Source organism: Athene cunicularia (assembly GCF_003259725.1).
Source record: "Athene cunicularia isolate RWA chromosome 11 unlocalized genomic scaffold, athCun1 chr11_part1, whole genome shotgun sequence".
NCBI lineage: Eukaryota > Metazoa > Chordata > Aves > Strigiformes > Strigidae > Athene > Athene cunicularia.
The window spans coordinates 20,120,819-20,140,003 of NW_020799113.1; the positions used below are offsets into that span (position 1 = coordinate 20,120,819).

The 19,185-nt window shown below is 49.3% G+C and overlaps 2 protein-coding genes across 6 annotated transcripts in view; both read right to left on the reverse strand.

Annotated features, from left to right (window-relative positions):
* Nucleotides 1-6,979, reverse strand: part of KIFC3 (kinesin family member C3) — a gene marked incomplete at its 5' end in the record, with an annotated part of 19,499 nt that extends 12,520 nt beyond the window's left edge. Inside the window, one exon of the mRNA XM_026856997.1 lies at nucleotides 6,685-6,979. Within this exon, the coding sequence (XP_026712798.1) occupies nucleotides 6,685-6,979 (295 nt within the window). The remainder of the gene's footprint in view (nucleotides 1-6,684) is intronic.
* Nucleotides 6,980-11,198: 4,219 nt separating this feature from the next.
* CNGB1 (cyclic nucleotide gated channel beta 1) overlaps nucleotides 11,199-19,185 on the reverse strand; it is a 34,486-nt gene continuing 26,499 nt past the window's right edge. For all 5 annotated transcript variants that reach the window (XM_026856757.1, XM_026856755.1, XM_026856754.1 and 2 more), the window contains 8 exons: nucleotides 17,987-18,128; nucleotides 17,587-17,746; nucleotides 16,887-16,984; nucleotides 16,721-16,804; nucleotides 16,184-16,302; nucleotides 15,426-15,572; nucleotides 14,770-14,953; nucleotides 11,199-13,434 (listed from right to left, as the gene is read on the reverse strand). In XM_026856757.1, coding sequence (XP_026712558.1) covers nucleotides 13,201-13,434; nucleotides 14,770-14,953; nucleotides 15,426-15,572; nucleotides 16,184-16,302; nucleotides 16,721-16,804; nucleotides 16,887-16,984; nucleotides 17,587-17,746; nucleotides 17,987-18,128 — 1,168 coding nt within the window. In that variant the 3' untranslated portion in view covers nucleotides 11,199-13,200. The remainder of the gene's footprint in view (nucleotides 13,435-14,769; nucleotides 14,954-15,425; nucleotides 15,573-16,183; nucleotides 16,303-16,720; nucleotides 16,805-16,886; nucleotides 16,985-17,586; nucleotides 17,747-17,986; nucleotides 18,129-19,185) is intronic.

The window sequence follows — 19,185 nt, forward strand, 5'->3', positions numbered from 1 at the left end:
TGGGAGCTTGGGGGAGCCCTGGTGTCCCTCCGGCCCTTCCCAGGAAGCCCCGGTCCCCCTGTGCTCCCCTGAACCCCCTGTCAGAGCCCTGGGGAGCTCCTGCTGTGTCCCTCGTACCCTCGGTGTGCCCCTGGCCCTCCCCACCCCGGTCCCGGTGCTCTTCGGGGAGCCCCGGTGTCCCCCCACGCTGCCCCTGCACCCCTCCCAGCATAGCTCATTGGGGTGCTCCTGCCCCTCTCCCCCAGCACCAAACCCTGGCGTGGCCAAGGCCGCGGCAGTCGATGGGGACAGAGCCCCCAGGACCACCGAGAAGGTGACTGTGGCGCTGGTGACCCACACACTGAGGACCAGAGGTGACAAACCGTGCCCTCGCCCTCCATCACGTCCCCACTGCTCCCCACTGCTGGGGCATCACCTGGCACTGACACCGAATGGCACCCCGGGCTCGCTGGGGCCCTGAGACCTGGATTTCACCTGGAAAACAAACTGTTTCCAACCTGCGGGCATGTGGAAAACACACAATGTGCCCCGAGACCTCTCCAAAGGCCTTGGTGTCAGAAAGGCAATAAAGAGTTCTGCTTTAAATATAATTTATACACATTTTTAGGGTGTGATTTGTATCTACCTGTCTGTATTGCACATACAACATTATGTTAATGCCTGGTTTGGGTGACACAAGTTACTCATGACTTGTTCATGGTAATTAACTGGCAGTACCGGATATTTCCCACAACAAAACTTAACTTGGCATCTGTGGAGGCGGCAGCGGGTGCCCCGTGCTGGTGGCTCATGGCTGCACGCCTGACGTGGGGCTGACCCATGGGGCACACGGGTGCCACCTGGGTTGGGGGAGGCAGGGGTGGCGGTCCCCTGGGACGTGCAGGTTTGGTGGCAGACCCGCAGGGCTGGGCAGGAAAGGGCTCTGCCCACAGTGGGGTGTGCTCCCCTTGGGCCAGGGGTCTATCACCTTCTCCCCTGCCATGCTTGGACACAGCTTTTGCTCACTCATGGCTGGGTTTGGAGCAGGATTTGGCCTCATCCTTTCATCCTGGCATCTCCCTGTTGGGCAGCCTCAGAGACCTCCTAGGACACGCTGTCCCATACCCTGTCACAAGCCAGCCCCACAGATGGGGGGTGAGAGAGTCACAGGGGGATCACAAGCTGCTCCAGCCACTCACCCCAGGGAAAGGAGTCTGGAACAGGTCATCTCCATGTCCCCAGCACTGCGCCTCATCCCTGAGAAGCAAACGCCATTCTGGCCCGGCAGCCACCTCCACCTCTGCGCTGTGGCTGCCTTCCTCCTGCAGCCAGCACAGCAAAAAAAAAACCGGCAAAAACCTTCCAGCCTCTGCAAATCAACACCTCCCCTTCAATTCAGCTGAGGTTTATTGGTGTTCCCAGCACAGAGCCCTCAGCACAGATGTATATGTGTGTGTGTGCCTATAGACACACATATGTATATACCCATAGAGGCCCTAAGCAGTTGTGCTGATTTGTGTAAATACCCTATTATCTATGCATCTCCTTTGGCTAGTCTGGTGCTAATATTGGCACACATAGAGTTACTTTCTACTTTCCAATAGCAACTGTAATATCATATCATCCCTGACTTCATTTACGAGGTGTAAGGGTAAAATAAAATAAACATTTATGTAAATTACTTTAACTGGTAAGTAATTTCCTGGCTTCTGAATGCTTCAGGTTTTTAATGGTATCGCAATTATGCAATGCATGTAAGTTGTATCAATTATATCAAATAAGTCCAAATTAACCAGGCATATGTGTGAATTCCCCAGTTTAGAAAACTAACTTAATGAATAAGCATGGAGCAAAATTTGAGATGCGGAAGGGGTTTTGTGCCAACAGCTATATTCAAATAGTCACCTGTGAGCATGAAAAAACCCACCCTCTGACCTGATTTTCGGCGAGGATGCCATGGCTTGCAGCCCCAGCACACCAGGGGCAGACTCTCCAGGGATCAGAAGCGGGGTTATTTAGTGCTGGATGCGTGCTGGTAGCCAGTACCAGCCGCCCTTCCCTTGGCCGCAGTGCTCCTTTAGCTGGAGGGAGGGCCTGAATCCCGGAGGATGCCCGAGGTGATGGGAGCGGCAGGCAGCGGGGCAGCACGGAGCCTGGGCAGGCAGCGGGGACCCTGCTCGAACCCCTTTCTCTGCAGAGATTCACCTATGGCTGGGATTCTCTCAGCCCAGTCCCCCAGCGATGCTCCAGTCCTCCTTTTCTTGGATGTCACATCTCTGTGACCTGAGCAAGCACGGGTTGATGATATTGCTGAAGGTATTTTTAGCAACACTGCTTTGCAGGCAGGCAGAGAAAAGGCAGCAACTGGCAGGGCTGGCTGCCAGCGGCACCCTCCTGCGAGCACCCCGCAGGTAGCATCGACATACCGACAGCCATCAGCTCTGAAACACTGCCCTCCGCGGATGGCACCGCCTGCCACAGGGCACGCTGCTGGGGACGGTGGGGGCTTATCTTGCTTTTAGCCCAGCCATAACCGAAAAGCATCGCGGTCGCAACACGGTGAAGTCAGGCAGGTTAATTCGCTTTTTACTTGGATGAGGGGAAGCTCCAACAATCGAAACACATTGCTGAGTGGGGCCTTTTGCATTAGGCATTTGTTCTGCCCCAAGCAAATATTTAACCTACATCTGTAAGACTGCTAAAACATCCCCCAAATCCCAGCAAAAATTTAACTCCCTCCCTTCCCTTTGAGCAATCCAATAACCTTGTCCAGGAATGCAGGCAGGAGCATACCTGAAGCCTCTTGTACACTGGGATGCTCCCTGTAGAAAATTCCCACCAGAAGCACCAGACATCGTGAGAACGTGTCCCCAGAGCACAATTAATTATAACCCAGCTCATTATTCTAATTTCGCTCCTCCTTGAGGAGGTAAGGGGATTTCTTGGCATTGCTGAGGCAGGGTTTGCCAAGCCAACACAAAACACTCAGCAAAGCAGGAACGAGCCCCCCGCATTACTACATGACCGTTTTGCACAAAGATAGGAGTTTTAATTAAGTCTTAGCATGCTCCTGAGAAATTTAATACTCATTTTAAAGTTCACCAACTGAATTAATTGAACCCGGAGGCTCTGATCCTTGCGATACGGTTGTGTTGAGCTGGGTGGAGAGCAGGAGCTGGAGAGGGGTGTTGCAAGGATTGCTGCCTAAATCTGATGCATTGGGATGCTGCCGGCCTCGGTAGCAGCTTTAGATGGTGGCAGGGGGCTCCGCAGCTGCTCGGCTCAGCCCCCGTGGCCAAAGCCTGTGAGCCGGTTAGGCCAGGTTTGGGCTGCCAGGGTTCTGGGAGCAGCCCAGAGCAGTGTGGAGCTGGTCCAGAGCCGAGGAGCTGGCTGGTCCGGCTGGGAGCTGCTGCATGCCACGGCTCAGCTTTGCCTGTGGCCCCCCATGCAAAACTCTTTTATATCAAGCAAATGAAAAAAAGGCGACATCTTTTTCAACTTGCTATATTCAGGTGGAGAAAAACTCTACAACCCACATGTCAACCTGCACGCAGTCAGGGGAGAGTGGTGCAAAACGTAGCAGCCATCAGATTGGTGGCTCTTGCACCCCTCTGAATTTCCTACCTCTGACTGCATTGCAGAGCCATGTAACCAAAACTTCACCCTCTGTGTCTTCCTTTTACCTACCTTTTGTCTTTGTCATATTTTTCAGCTGACTTCAGATACAACTTGGGTTTGGCTTTCATGCTGGTGCCTCCCCTAAGCAAAGCACTACACAGTTCATCCTGTGCCACACTGGCTGCTGGAGAGCTGGGAGCTGCTCTGTGGGAGGACCGCATCTCACCTGCTAAGTCATTAATTTTTCATGGCATTAACCAACACAGGCTTGTAAAGCACTTCTTAGAAACAAGGCTAAGAATAAGCACGAGGTGTCTCAGCTGAGGCTAAAACTGCCCCATTGGCTGTGGAATGCCCATGCATAAAACCAGCAAGGAGGTGGTTTTATACCAAGTAAATTCCACCCAGGACATTTTATCCAGGAAAAAAAAAAAAAAAAAAAAAAAAAAAAAAAAAAAAAAAAAAAAAAAAAAAAAAGATTGTACAGAAAAGATCACTGTATTCCAAGCATGAGGCCCAGGAGATCCTGGAGCTCCTGGCCTGGTAGGAGCCCACTGGTGGTCCCCTGGCCGGGACATTCTTGGGACTCTCCACTTGGGACCTTGGATACTTTCTGCAATTCTTTTTAAATTAAAAAAATGTATGAAGATAGAAGCTGCAGGTGAGCAATTGGGATTTTTTTCAGAGATTTGCTACTTGTGCCACTCATTTTCTCCTTGAAGCCAAGCCCTTGCAGTGCCACCGAGCCTCTTACTCTGGCTGGGTGACACTAGTAACAGGGTGTGCAAAGAGAGGGTTAGGCTTTTCTCTGCACAGGCAAAAGTGATGGGAGCCATCTCCTTTAAAAAAATAGATTCAGTTTTCAGCAAAACCATTTCTTTTTTAGTGCCCTCCAAAGCATTCTTGGCTTTGGAGAAGAAATGAAGCAAAAGCAGTAATTCTGAATAATTTAGGGAATAGAGTTTTGGGGCTGATGTAAGTGGATGTGCCATTCTGGGTAGGGCTGGAGGAATGCAAGGCTCACTAATAATATCCAGCTAGTTTAGGCATGGGAACAGGTAAATCAGTAAGAGCATCTAGAGGGAAATACCCCTGTGGTCATAAAGTAAATGCATGCATGTAACAAGGAAGTATTGTGACAACGAGATCCACAAGATGGGCTCAGCTCATCCCAACTGCAACGCGAAAGCTGCAGCTGACAAAGGGACAAACATGCAAATGAGGTGGGATATTCTCTGATGGAGTTAATAGCCTTCCAGCTAGCTGGCTTTGTCTGCTCCATATCGAACGGTCTGCAAAACCCACTGTGATTTCACCCCAGCATGGGTCCAGCTGCACTGGTGCTGCTGCCGCCAGCTCCTCAGTGCACTCGGTGTCACCTATAGATGTTAAGGTGCCTGGGGGCTGTTCAGGGGGCACAGTCCAGCCGTGTCTCAGTGCCAGTGTGTGTGGGATGCCATGCCACTGCCGCTCTGAACCTTGGACACCAAAACTCCTCCACAGCAGGACAAAAACATTAGCCCCCCTGCATTATTGACACCCGTTATATATAATGGATGTCCCAGTATTGACACTCGTTATATATAATGGATGTCCCAGTGCTGGTGATGCAGCTCGGAGCCCCGCAGCAGCGGTGCCTGTGCCAGCTCCTGGGTGGGCACCAGCAGAGCCTCTGGGCCACAGCCTGGGGACACATCGGCTCAGCTGTGCCCAGGCACCCATCTGCACCTGACCCACCCGTTTCCATGGCACCCTGGGGATGCTCCCACCACTTCCCTGCCCTGCCAGACCATCTCTTCTTCACTGTTATCTTCCTCGAGATGAAGCACGCCAGCCCACCCTGTACTATCACAGCTTCCCACTTAATAAGGAAAAAGGCTGAGGTCTTTCAAGTTACTGAAACCATGGTGATTTAATTATTGTGGACCCAGCTGGGACCATATTCTAATTTTTTTCTTCTAAGGTGTAATTGAGAATTGTGAAGAAAATTGCACTCAATTAATAGGAAGAGTTGCCAAAGAGCTCCATGAAACTACTACCAGAATTTTACAGGGAAAACTACTCTTTCTTCTTAAAACTTAACACACAAATAGATGCACAACTACCACACAAACTCATCCTGTTTCAAAACAAAAGCAAAATTTCTTGTTCTGTTGGTGCTTCAAAGACATCATTCTGTCGCAGCAGACTACAGAACTGAAAACTGCAAATAAAGTGCCAGGATTGCCTTCAAAGCAGGTTTTGGGTCTTCTGGTTCTTGGCTAAGCCAGTGGAAGTTGGGTAGACAATCAAAGGAAATGTTAAATTCCAGCCTACTGTTAAGGTTTAGGGAAAACAGAACAGCACGGCACTGTGCAAGGCTATTTTAGAAAAGAAAACTTTTACATCTATGCCCAATGAATATTAAACAGCCCCATGCTTTGGCTCTGCTGCTTGCGCCTGGCACTGCGTGAGCGGATTCAATCTGCCTTTATGAAGAGGAGCGGACCCAGACCCATATTTTTATGCATATACACTAGAGATGAGCAGGATGTGAAGGGTGAACCCAAGTCCTCTCTGCCAGGAGATCCCTTGAGCAATCACTCACAACTGGAAAAACGAGGAGACATTAAGGAAAATCTGGCAGCGCAGGCAGAAGAGTTTATGCAGACTGATGTGGAATAACTGCCAGCTTGCTGATTTTTTTTCACACAAACCTTCCTGAACTTTCACGTCTATTTTGGGGATCCTAGAGAGGTGTTCGGTGTAAAAATAAGGATGAGATGGAGAAAGAAATAGTACATGAGGTGGGACTGAGGCATGGCTGGGGCACTCGGCATCCCAGGCCAGGAGGGACTGGGACTCTCCAGGGCTCATGTGGCTCTCTATTCAGCTACCTTCATCTTCATCCCACCAGTCAAAAAGTGCTGCTTAATTAACCTCTTGGGAAACAGTGGCAGAAGAAATACAGAGTCTGTATGCAAACATCCAGGCATGTTTCATGGCAATTACCAATCCAGAGGCATTTTGCTGGTTTTCATCCCCAGCCTTTGTTTTTGATGCAGACTCTGCCCTGCTCACCCCCCAGCCCCACCCCACTGTTCTCACCTGTGGGCCTGGCCAGGCAATCCCTGGTGCTGGGCACATTTTTTGGAAGCGTCCTCCTCCACAGGCCAGTCTCTGCATGGTGCCCGCAGGTTGGCAGAAATACCCCCCGAGGCTGCTGCTCTCGCCATCCTCGCCGCGGGCAGGGATGCTCTCCACAGCCTGCATCCCGCTCCTCTTGCTGCCACCCTTGCTCCAGCCCTGGACCGACAGCCCCGCCAGCGCGCACAGCACGTGCATGGCTCGGCACAGCCTGGGAAGGGGTGCCAGGCTCCAGCGCTGGCCCGTGGGACCCCTGTCACGGTCCTCCCTAGGGCCCTGGGAGCAAGGCAGCCTGCGGCAGCCCGGGGCTGGTGTGACCGATGCTGGCAACAGCTCTCTGGGATGAGACGCTTCACTGCACTTTTCCACACATGGTGCCACGTGGCTGGCACGCTGGCACTGCAAAATAGTTGTCTTTTTGTCAGGGGCTTTGTAAACTCTGTCCCAATCTCAAGGGGTCCCTGAGTGAAGCCTCCCAGCAGTTCTCCTCTTCTCTTGTTAAAGACCAGTAAATGCTTTCGTGAAGATGGTCTGTAATGGCACCTGGTCCCAGAAGGGTCCCAGAGGCTGATGCAGAGCTGGGGTGGCAGGAGTCCCCAGGGATGCTCCACTCACTGCCAGCCTCCCCAGCGAGCAAAAGCAGAGGATGGATTCCTGCACCCAGTGACAGCGTCGCCACTGAATTTCTCAGCCCACACCAACCTCCGGCAGCTCTGCCCCGTCCGTGACCAGAGACGTAGAAAGCAAAGTCCCGTCCGCTCCCATCTGCCAGTGCATTAAGAAAATGATAGCCGATTAAAGTCTGTCCCCTCCTGAGCACTACTGGTCGTGGGCAAATTGCTGACACAAACCTATTTAGGAGCACTGGCAGACAGGTGGACTTTCCTCCCTCAGCAGACATCCAGATTTAGATGGGTTTGGGGTTGCTCAGGTCTGCTGCTCTGAGCATAGGCTGTAGGCAAAAGAATGGGTTTAATTGCATAGGTGGGTTAACTGGATATTTTTTTTCCCCATCACCGGTTAAAAGGTTGGCTCAGGCAGTGCCCTTTCCTGTCGACGTGCTCCTCCACTGCACACCACACAAGGATGCCAGGATGTATGCCCACAGCACCCCATCAACCTGCATTGGCTGGAAGGACCCTGTAGTGCCAAAACCTCTCCAGTTTCTCGAGGCAGGCAAGCTAGAAAGCCCCATTTCCCTCCCGTTAACCTCCACCTGTGAGCACTTTAAAGGAGGCAGCCAAGAACAGTAAAACCGGGGAGATTTGCAAAATAAACAGGGATCAAATGCAACGACCTCGGTTCCTGCTCCAGAGGGCGTCTGCCAAGACACACAGATCGTATCAGGCTAATTTACAAAAGGAAAACTGCCCTAATTAGTGTTCAGGAAAGCACTTTAATGAGAAGTGCTTTAATGTAAAAAGCCAGAGCGTGAAGAGGTCAAGTCCTTCCTAAATGCCAGAAAAACAGGAAAAGGGGCAGAGCTGATCTCTGCCCACCCAGGCCACAGCAGCATTTTCTCACTTTTTTAATAGTATTTCAGGTTATTAGTGAGGAATTTATAAAACCCAGAGCCTAATGCCCAGTGACAGGGCAGAGACACTGTACACAACATACGCTGAGCATCGTAAAGTCAGATGTGGACAGCTCACCCGGGGAAGGGTTAGGCAGCCCTCACAGACACCTCCCCTCCTATGGCTGGAGTTTCCCCTTCCGAAGGGGAGACCAGAAGCCCTGTCAATGCTATGAGTCCCGTCTCGCCGGCGGCTGTGACGGCGGCTAATAGTAACCATGGCAGCAAAGAGATTTTTCACGTGATATTGGTATTTCTGCAGCACAAAAGAACCTCTTAGCTAGAATGAGTAGCTAGTCTGGCTGGTCTTCATTCCTCCAATTGTTGCTAAGGCAGAGCAGCACGGCACTACACGGCTCACGTGATGCTCACCTTGGAGCAAATCTGGACCATCCACGTGGAGACCCACAGGCTGGGACATATGAGACGTTCCAGAGTGCAAAAGGATGCTCACAGGGTGCTGTGGCAATGGCCCTGCTGCGTGGAGGCAGACCCGACCCACCACTTTGGAACTGTTAAAGTTGGGAAGAGAGCAGTGGCCATCCTGGCGAGCTCGCTTGCAAAGCGAGCGTCTGCAAGGCATGTGAAGCACATTGGGCCATGCTGTGCCCTGGATGTCACAGCCCACAGCTGGCGGGGGTGTCCCCAGGCTGCCCCATAGCATCCCCACAACCTGATGTATCTCACTTCTTCAGCTGTTTACATTTCCCCCAAAATTCCTTCCAATGTATCCAAGAAAACAGGTTTTAGACTTTAGCCATCTGACTTCCAGCTCTTCTCATGCAACAAGTAACTTTCAAAAGCAGAAAAAAAATGCATGAAATAACATAGGTATCTATGCTTTACTTCTTCAGATGACCCAAACCCAACTCTGAGCTGGGTATTGCTCAGATCTCCCTAAGACATTCACCCTAGGACATGAACTGAAGTTGGAAAGTTTCATCCCAAAATAATTGAGGAAAGAATGAGAAATGGAAAAATGTCATCCAGCCTGAGCTAAGCCCGAACTGCTGTTAACAAACACTGGCATGGGCACCAGTCAGCTTGTGTACCTCTGTGTGACCCCCTCCCAAATGCTGGTCTGGCTTTTTTTTCAGGGTGTTAACTCCAGTGGGACCATTACTGCACTTCAAAGGAGCTGCGTGCTCAGGGCAGAGAAAACCAGGCTCGTATTAGCTTCATTTTAGAGGAAGGTGAAGGGATTCAGGGGAATTTAATTGTAGCCATGACTCAAAGCAGATCTACACAATGGAAAAAATATATATAGGCAGAAAAAGTGGTTTACAGACTGTTTCTAGAATTAGGAGCATGTCCTGCTGGTTAAAGTCTCCAGGTTTCAAGGTTAAAGTGCTTAATATTTTTTCAAGCTTTCTAATTAAACATCATTTAACTGGGCTTTCTATTTATTCTGCAATTTCTTTCTAGACCTGAGTCTAATCCCCAAACCTTCTTATATGTTTTTACTTTCGTTATAACTTTATCAGTGATTAACCTGCAATTGCACTTAATCTTTTTAAAAGATTGCTCCCACTATAAATACAGAGAAGCTACCTGCTCTGTTTCTATCCAGAGGAAAACAATTTCTTCCACAGCTAGATGTCTGTGGTGGGTTATATTAGTCCGTTTGTAAGTTTGGTTTTTTTTTATATCAGTGACATTTGTCTTCTCTAACTTCTTACAGAACATTAAATCAGTATCACTTTTCTGAAAGATGTAACAGCACAGGCCACAAGGAATATGAATACACCTCCAGTATAAAAAGTGTATATATATTTAAAGTATCTATCTATATATAAAATTGTATATATATACACACATATAAAAATAGTATATATAAAGCCTCCAGTAAAGATGCTACTTGTTATAGCGAGGCAAAACCTAACACATTAATACAGATCCAACAAGAGCAACCCCTGCTTCTTCCTTTATCAGTTATCTGTTCCACATATTTCACTCAAAAGCAGCAAAAGCTAAAATACTGTTGCAAGAAAATCTGGTTTCTATGACTATGGACCTCTGAGAAATCTTCTAATCAGAAATACAAATCAGGAGGAAGACTGCAATGCAGAATTTCTAGGGTGCTGGACTGACAGTAAGCAACTGCCCAGCAAGATCCCCCAAATACTGCAGTAATATTATTAGACGATATCATCGATCCAACACTTAAGGACATCAAAGCAGAATGAGCAAAAGCTAATAAGAAATGCAGTAAAGGTAGATGGAGTGTGACCAAATCCATCAGGAACATTACAAGGGCAGTGGAAAGAACGGATCTTGCATGCTACAAGATATTTAATAGGAACGAATGCAAAGGAAGCCCACTGCAAATGCAACAAAACTGGTAAATGAATGGATTTACAAAAGTCAGTAGACAGCCAATTTATTGCAACCCCTCAAACAAAAGGCACTAAATGAGCTGCCCATCTCCTTAGCCTGCCTGTCATTTCTAAATACTCTTGCACAGCAAATAGATCTGCTCCACTCTCCAACCCAGCCTGCAAGTCCAACCCTACCTTGACCTAATTATTACCTGGAGAATAATCTCTCTAAAGAACTAAAGCTGTACACAGATTGCAGAGGAGGATAATTTCAAATCTCCCCGCGGTTCCAGAATTACCAGTTACGTATCCATCACCATCTAATGCTGCATGTTGAAAACTAAAATCTTCACACAAGTATTTGCCATTTAAGCAAGCTCTTCTCCCTCCTTCTGGTGATTAAAAAAAAGAAAAAAAAAAATCACAATTCTTCTACTAGCATTATGTGATCTCTGAGCCTCTAAAAAGTTTATTGGAAAATCTGCAAACGCCATGTGAGGACTTTCCTGGCTCCATCGGTGACCCAGTGAGCAAAAAAGATGGAAAACAACTGGAATTTTTAAATAAATCCACAGCAAATGAAGGGCAATCTACATGGTGTTTATTGTAGATATAGTGAATTATGAAAGACATTACAGCCCACTATTTATTTAAACGCTTTTTCTAAACCGTATCAAATTGTAGCAAAAAACCAAACCCTCAGTTTGACTTTTGCACATTTCCTGGTTTGATTATACAAATATTTATATAGTGAAAAAAAAATACTTTGCACTCCCCAGCAAAAACTTCTCCCCATCAGGAAACCACTTGCAAATGACTGAGGATGAGAAGTATTTAGGGAGGTTTGTGAGAGCCCAGGTTTTCCCCGGCAATGTTAAGGGCAGTGGTGGCTTCAGACCCTCCTGCAGTATATTTTAGCTCATTAAATTTGTTTGAAAGAGATCAAGCCATTGTTAATTAACACCAACATGTACTCTGGCTTTTTCTGCCACAGGAATCTATTTTGCAAGAGAGGGAAAAAATGCGACAAAATAAAACGACCCTGTAGGAGGTGAAGCTCAGCCCCAGGCTGCTGGTGGGTGATCACCCACGTGCAGGGTGACACCAGTGCTGCCACCTGTCACGAACAGCCCGGCTGTCTCAGGGCCAGACCTGTGAAACCTGCAGCGCTGCTCAGTATTTGCTGAACATCTGAAAAGTCCCTTGGCTGTGGCGCCGGGGCTGCTCCCTGCAGCAAAGCCTGCCCCAGCTTCTCCTCCAGAGGATGGAAGCTGGCTCCTCTCGATGGAGCCAGCCGTGCCCCAGAGACGTGGTCAGTCGAAACCTTGGGGAGTATCTGCATCGCCTCCCCCGGCACCGGCTCACCCACCGCTTCTTGCCACCTCTCAGCCCACCAGCAGTTTGCTCTGGTTGGTGCTGGGTTGGAGGAAGATGGAGAACTGGTGGTGCTGGAGGAAGACTGGATCCCTCTAGCCATCAGCTGGGCATGCTGGCTGCAAACCAGGTGTTCACCTCCCCATCAGTGCCCGGTCCCCACACAGCCTTCACAATCACCCTGCTGCAATGATGAGCTTCAATGTGGGAGATGTGGCCAAGAGCCAGCCAAGTGACCAAAAGGGGTTGGAAATTGGCTGCTGGAAATGTGGCAGATCACTGAGGTCCAGCAATGAGCACAGGGGACCACCTGCATTCTTGTGCATGCTTGTTTGCACGCTACAGGCTCTGGCCTCTGGAGTGTGGGCTGGGAGAGGAGAGGACTTAATGCACTTCTCTTCCCATCCCACCTGGAAACCAACATGGCTCCTCCCTTCCTGCACTCAGTTCACCCCTCTGGGCAGCAGCAGGTTGGTGCACCTATGGAAACCCAGGGCTGGAAGGGATGTCCATGTCCTCATCCATGTGCTTCTCCATACCTGGAAAACGCTCATCAAATCTCTCTGTAACAGCTACCAGTGATAGAAAGCCCACCACCTCCCCACACGGAACTCCTCTTGCCAGTGGCAATCCCAACATGGTTTTGGCACCACACTGGGACCACTGAGCATACTGCAGACTATACACACTGGGATGGACCTCAGCCTTCTGTGACAGTGTGATTTGGTCTGTGCTCTGCTTGTGAGCATAGTCCACATCCTTTCTGGATGAATCACTCTCCAGCTGCTGCTGACAACCTTGAGCCCAAACCTTGTTGTTTTTTTTTTCCCCTGGTTGTTTCTGGCCAAGCGGTGACTCAGCTGTCAGAGGTGAATAACTCTTCACACTTTATCTGAACACTCATTAACCATCCAGAGCCATAAAAAGCGATTTCTTCAGGGCTCCCTCTCTGTAAGGCTGGATTTTGAAGCAAAAGGTCTGGCCTGATGTTTAGTGGGAATATTCATAGAGATGCTCAATAAAAGTATGTCTCTAGAGCAAAGGAACCTTGGATGGTTCTGGGTCATATGGCAGAGGGTTTTATCAACAGTGGGTGAAGGTCTAGGCAGACAAGAAAGGCAGATCCTACCTGCAGCACTTAGTGAAGCCTACAGCCACTGCATGGAAATTGTTAACGACAAAAAGCTTCTACCCCAGGCATTTGCCTGACTCCTACTCCTGCTCTGTTTTTACTTTCTCTTCTTTTTCATCGTCTTCTTTCTCTGAAATCTCAGCAGCAAGGATTTCTTCATCCTCTTGTGCAGTAGAAATCACGCGAATGGTGACTAAACTATCAGAAGATTTTGAGAATATTTCTTCTCCCAGCGGGGTGGGTGCTCTTTGGTGGGTGACAGGCGATCTGTGGTGCGTTGGTGATTCCGGTGGGACTGGACTGAGGCTGGAATCCTGTAATCAAAAAGAAAAAAAAAAAGAAGAAGGCAAGATCAACCTTAGCAAACCCTTATCCACTACCCCCAACCACAGCGGTTGCGCTGCGCAAGCCAGGTAGGTGTTTTGCAGTTTCACCGCAGCAGACCCCATCACTGGGATGTCAGCTTGCTGCCAAAGACGGCTCCTGTGAGAAGGGCAGCTGGATTATATTCTGCACATAGAGATGAGTGCAGCGAAGCCTTCTCACACCTCCTGCACTTGCTCTTATTTTGCTCCTGAAGCATCTGGAGTGGTTTATCTTGGCAAAAGCTTGGCAGAAGTGTTATTGTGAGGGAGCAGCTCTGTCCTAAAGCCTCCTTTAGGGAGGAGCCTCAGAAACCTCATCTACAGACGTGCCACAGAGAGGAACATCCTTCTGATGGGGTCCCTTAGCGGGGTTAGCTCCTAACACATGCACCCGCTGACGATGGGCCTTGTCACCACTGTACGGAGCGTGCAGTGTGCCTGTTCACTGCTGACTTTAACTGGTTATTAATTAGCGTTAAGCACCACATTGTGTGAAGCCTCATTGTGCTTCTGTGAAAGACTGCAGAAGTGCAATTATACTCAGCATCTCCCTGGATATTTACCCAGGCTCAAGGCCACAGTGCGCTGTTCCCTATCAGCTGCTCTTTCACCTCCCTTTACATGTCCAAATATGATAGTCTGTGTAATTCCATGATGGGAAGAGTAACAACAAGGTCTGCATGGAGATACAGTCCTTTTTATGAGTTTAGCAGAGACAATTGGAAGAAAAAAAAAAAAAGAATAGCAGGGCCATTTTCCTTTTCAGTTGCTCATGACAAAAAAGCAAGAGTGATGTCACTGCAGCTCACGCAGAACTAGCAGGGTGGCGTGTCTGCTGCTGAGGGGCTCTGCCCCAACCGTGCCATGAAAGCTTTGCAAATATTGATTGGCCTGTGGATGCTGGATGCCAGCATCACCTTCCATCCTGCCATCTCATCGATTCATTGTGAGTGGCTCTGTCTCTGTGACATGGAAGAGATGTTTCTCTGTGGCTATAACCCAGCTGGAAATTAGATTTAGGCTTAGCATAGCTGGGCAAAAAGTCAGTGTATATCCCTTTTGTGTTGCAAAACAAACCCCTGTGGGACACTGTCATTCTCCCAAGGCTGTGTGTAAGATGCTGTACCACTCCTTCCCATCTGCCCATGCTCTCTCAGACCCCAATGACCTGAGCTCACTCCTTTAAGGCACCTTAACGACACTCAGTCTCTGGAGCCAGTGGAGTGGAGCGGTGACTTGGCACCTAACAAAGCAAACCCAAATTGCTATCCTTCCCACACTGACCTGTGCTGCCTGCATCTCCTTCAGCCTCCACCGGAGCTGCGCCAGTGGCCCTTTGTGACCCATCCTCCCTGAGGCAGCTAGAGCAGCCTGGAAGAGTTTTGGGGTGTCAACTTTTGGGCGAATGATCAGGGGGTCTCCAGGCGCTTTCTCATCTCGGGGTTTATTGTTGGTATTCAGCATTTTTCTACAGCAAGGTAAAGGAGAGAAACAAAGCCAACAGTGCTGTTAGTCTGTGCTGGCACACAGTCTGGGTACACGTTATTTTAGCTGGATTTCATAATGCATAAAAAACAGCCGTTAAAAAGATGGATTTTTATACACCTTGGGAAGGACAGAACAACAAATCTAAGTAATGCTAAAACATAAAGTGAATATTTTAATAGATTTTTAAATTAATTCCCTTTGGTCCCGTTTGTCCCCGAGTTGCTCCCCTGTCAGTGGTGATGCTTTGCAGCAGGGCTGGGCTGGCGCTGGGCACCTCCATGCCCCCAGCGCAGTTCGAGGGACGGGTGCCCTCTGCCGAGGCACGGCGGCTCAGCCCGGTGCTCTGCCAGGAGCTTCCCCAGGGCTCTGCACCCACAATCTCCCCTGGAACTCTGAAACCCATGATCTGCTTTTCTTTAAAACCCCACAGGCTAGAAAAGCCAGACACGCACCTGGCTTTCTTACGCAGCAGTTTCTGAGACTCTGGATAATGCACCAAAATCTCGTTCAAGTCCTTTTTATCCAAAATGAAAAGGTTGGCGAAGCCGTGAGCTACAACATTTGCTGTTCGGCGATTTCCCCCTCCTGCCGCCAGCAAGCTGAGAGAGACATGGTGAGACATCAATGCTGTCATTCACAGGCTCAGCATAACTTGAAAATCTCCCTTTTTCAGGTCTCCACTTCCCTCTTTCAGAGGACAGTTTAATTTTTGCCCCCGATGAGATCTTCCAAGCCCAGTTTTTAAAGACTGATGTGAAACGTTGGCATGGAGCGCTATACAAAAAATTATTTGCTTCTTTGTATGTTTAAATATTGCATTTTACACCAGCCTGGTGTCTTCTGGGCAGTAGGGAGGCAAACTCTATAACTGTGTTACAAATTGGTACAGGACTTTAAATGCCCATGAAATGGGCAGATTAATGGCTGGGGGGCTGCTTTAGTGAAATATCTTTTCATATTAATTTTCCCATTCCTCCATATACCTCTGCTTACTGTCACTGGCTCCCCAGGCAGAAAATAGCATGATGACAAATATAATGGAAAAACTCCAAGAAAAAAAGCTGTCATTTGTGTAGCAAATGCTGTTCAGTGTTTGTGGCTCTCAGTCACAAAAATTTAATTTGGCTGTTGCTGATTCCCCACCTCCCACTGCCCTTGCCCAGAGCCCACAAGCTGTATTTCCCTGGCTGCCTGGCATTCCTTCACTCACCTTATTTCCCCGAACACAGACCCAGCTTTCAGAGTCACCAGCACGGTTTTGCCATCGGGTCCCCCCAGCACCTGCACTTGTCCCGCCTGGATGATATACATCTCGCGGCCAATTTCTCCCTGCAATGAAGATAGGTGCTGTGTGGAGTGCCCAGAAACAGGGAGATGTTATGGATGCCCTAACCCGCATCTTGCTGGAAAACCCCACGACCATACTGCCCTCTCCAAGCTCTCAAAATGCTTTGTCCTGACGGTGCTCACTCGGGAGCATCCTTATCTAAGCATCTCAAAGCCTCCTCCAGATCGGCAGGCTCTTCCCTGCTGTCCTGCTGTTCGTAGCTGCAGCAGAAGAGGTCAGTCTTTGCACAAGACCAACTGCAACCGAGGATGTTTTTGCTCTGAATTCGCTCCCTGTGAGACAGCCCTGATGCCATGATGACGGGCCAAGCCTGGCTCTCCTCACTCTGCACTGCTCTTGGTGCCCTGCCCAGCCCAGCCATGGCACTGGGGACGGGAGGGCACCTGAGCACCTTGTTACCTTCTTACACACGTAGTCACTTGGCAGGTAGACCACTGATCTGAGCCGCTTCAGCATGTCAAAGATCATCTGCCTGTCGCAGCCCTGAGCCGAAACAGAGCCAAGAGTGCTGTTAGTCTATGCTGGCATGGTGGGCTCCACCGGCCAGGACCCGCGCAGAGGGTACCTGAAAGAGGGCCACTTTGCTCACGATGTTGTAGTTCACATCAATGGCAATGTCCAGCCTCATCTTGTCTGGCAGCTGCACCAGCAACTCCAACTCATCTGTGGGACAAAGCAGAAAATGGGCTGTTTCCAGAACTTGATCCAAGAGCATGTCCTTGGCATGGCAGTGGGAAAGCAGCTGTGTTCTGGTGGCAGGGGGCAGGAGCAAGCCTGGGTCTCCTCCAGCCCACCCAGCAACCTGCAAGTCTAAAGCCAATGGGTGACAGAGACCCATCCTTCCCATCTTCTCTGCCCTGATGGTTCTCAGGAACAGGCCAATGAGTCCAAGCCAGCATCTCTCTTGGCCAGGAGAGTGGGTGCAGTGGTCCTGTCTGACCATTTATTGGTAGGGCAAGCTAATGGGCTTGCTGTCAGACATGCTCTGGCCAGTGATTGCCAGTCACTGCCCTCTCCCCAGGAACCATGGGTGGGATGCTGGACTCAGCGCTATGAGTGATGCTGGGTCACTGTGGCACTGTGACCTGGTGGCAGCCTATATACTCTAGAGGTAGGCAAACAAGACCGTATAGCAAAAAGTAAAATAAGTCACCCTCCACCCCAGAACTGTAGTGCTATTTGACAGTAACGTTTCAGTTCTGCAAAGCAACCGCAGTAAAACACATGTGGCGCAGGACTTGACCCTTGGAGCGGTTGGGTCTCACCTAGCATGCCTTGCGAATGCCATGTGTACTCGTACCACATTTTCACTCGGTTCTGAACAGGTTTAGGGATTCTGTAGAAGTTCATGTATTTAATGGTACTGTCCATGCAGCTCCGATAGTAAGTTTGCCCTGCAGTAGCAGCACCAACCACATCTCTCATCTGAATGGGAGAAAGAGGTGGAACAGATGTTTTAATTACTGTCACTTATCCATTCTGCAGGTTAAGCAGTTAGAACCCATATGCTGGGTCTTAACAGCATCTGCTGAATCCTTTCTGTCTTCCACCAAGGCTGAGCAGGTCTTCACATGGGGAAAACAAATCTGGAGATACAAACCTGTAGACAAATCCCACCAAAACCATCCCCACCTGAGATTGGGAGCCCCCACGACTCCTGCTCACCTGCCCTATCATGACGGAGAAAGCAAAGACACCTGTGAAGTAGTTCAGCAGCTGGAAGACAATCTCAAACAGCGTCTTGGGGTCTGGCAGGCCCCCGATGGTGATGAGGGTTTTGACTGCCCAGTAGTAGCAGCGGATATAGCTAGGAGAAAAAGAAGAGGAAGCTTTGAAGGTGCTTCTGGCATGAAGGTTTCTTCCACCTCTCAGTACTGATCTTATATCCTCTGGCAACGACAAGCCAGAGCCTGCTGAGAGTAATTATGGGTGATGAAGTGAAAATTAAGGGGCTGCAGACTCCCCACCTCACTTGCATGTGCTTCTGGAGATGCTACAGGAGCTGGGAAACATAAGGACCCTTCAGAAACCTTCTTTCAGGAGGCTGAGCTGCTCTGGTTACTCCCATTGTCTATTTCTTATGGCTCTGCTACCATAAACCAGCAACGTACTTTCAGCAAGATTTACACTTTTAGAAATAGTCAGGGGAAAAAAAAGGGGGTTGTGAGCAAATTGTTGGCATAGGACTTGGGAGACATCAACTGAATTCTTGATTCACTGGTCTTGGGCACTCCCTTGGATGTTATACTCACACTCAGAGATAGATACAGATATGTATATCACACAAAATAACTCTATAGCACCTACATTAACATGGGAAGATGAGTGCTCAAAGGGAAGGCAACACCTGCACTAAGGCTGCATGGGTAACAGTTACTCGTTCTCACCTAAACCCACACCTCATGTTAAGTCTTTAATGCACTTGCCTGTGCCTTTTTGCAGGAAGCTCTCATATGCTGTGTGGTGGTAAATTAATCAAACGTTACTCAGTATTTTGCCCGTGTTGCACAACACGTAGGTGTGGGCATTTGCTATGAGGCAGCGTTCAGCTTATGAGCCAAGTACTCTTCCTGTGGCATCCAGCTCTGACAACGCAAAGGACATTTAACATGTGTCTTGGAAATGCCACCGTGAGGGATGGGGTGGCTGCTGTCCCTGTCTTGCCCCCTGGGAAGGAGGGCAGTGGGCTGGCCTGAGGGGGCTGACACATGGCACCTCGGACACACAGCTTCAAGCCTCCATCCTGACCGGGCAGCAAGTCAACACAAACAGAAACATGGCTCACATTGCCACCTTGCTCGGCTGGGGAGCATTCCCTTGCTTCCCAGCACCAGGTTCCCAGTTTTTCAGCCTCTTCAAGCTGT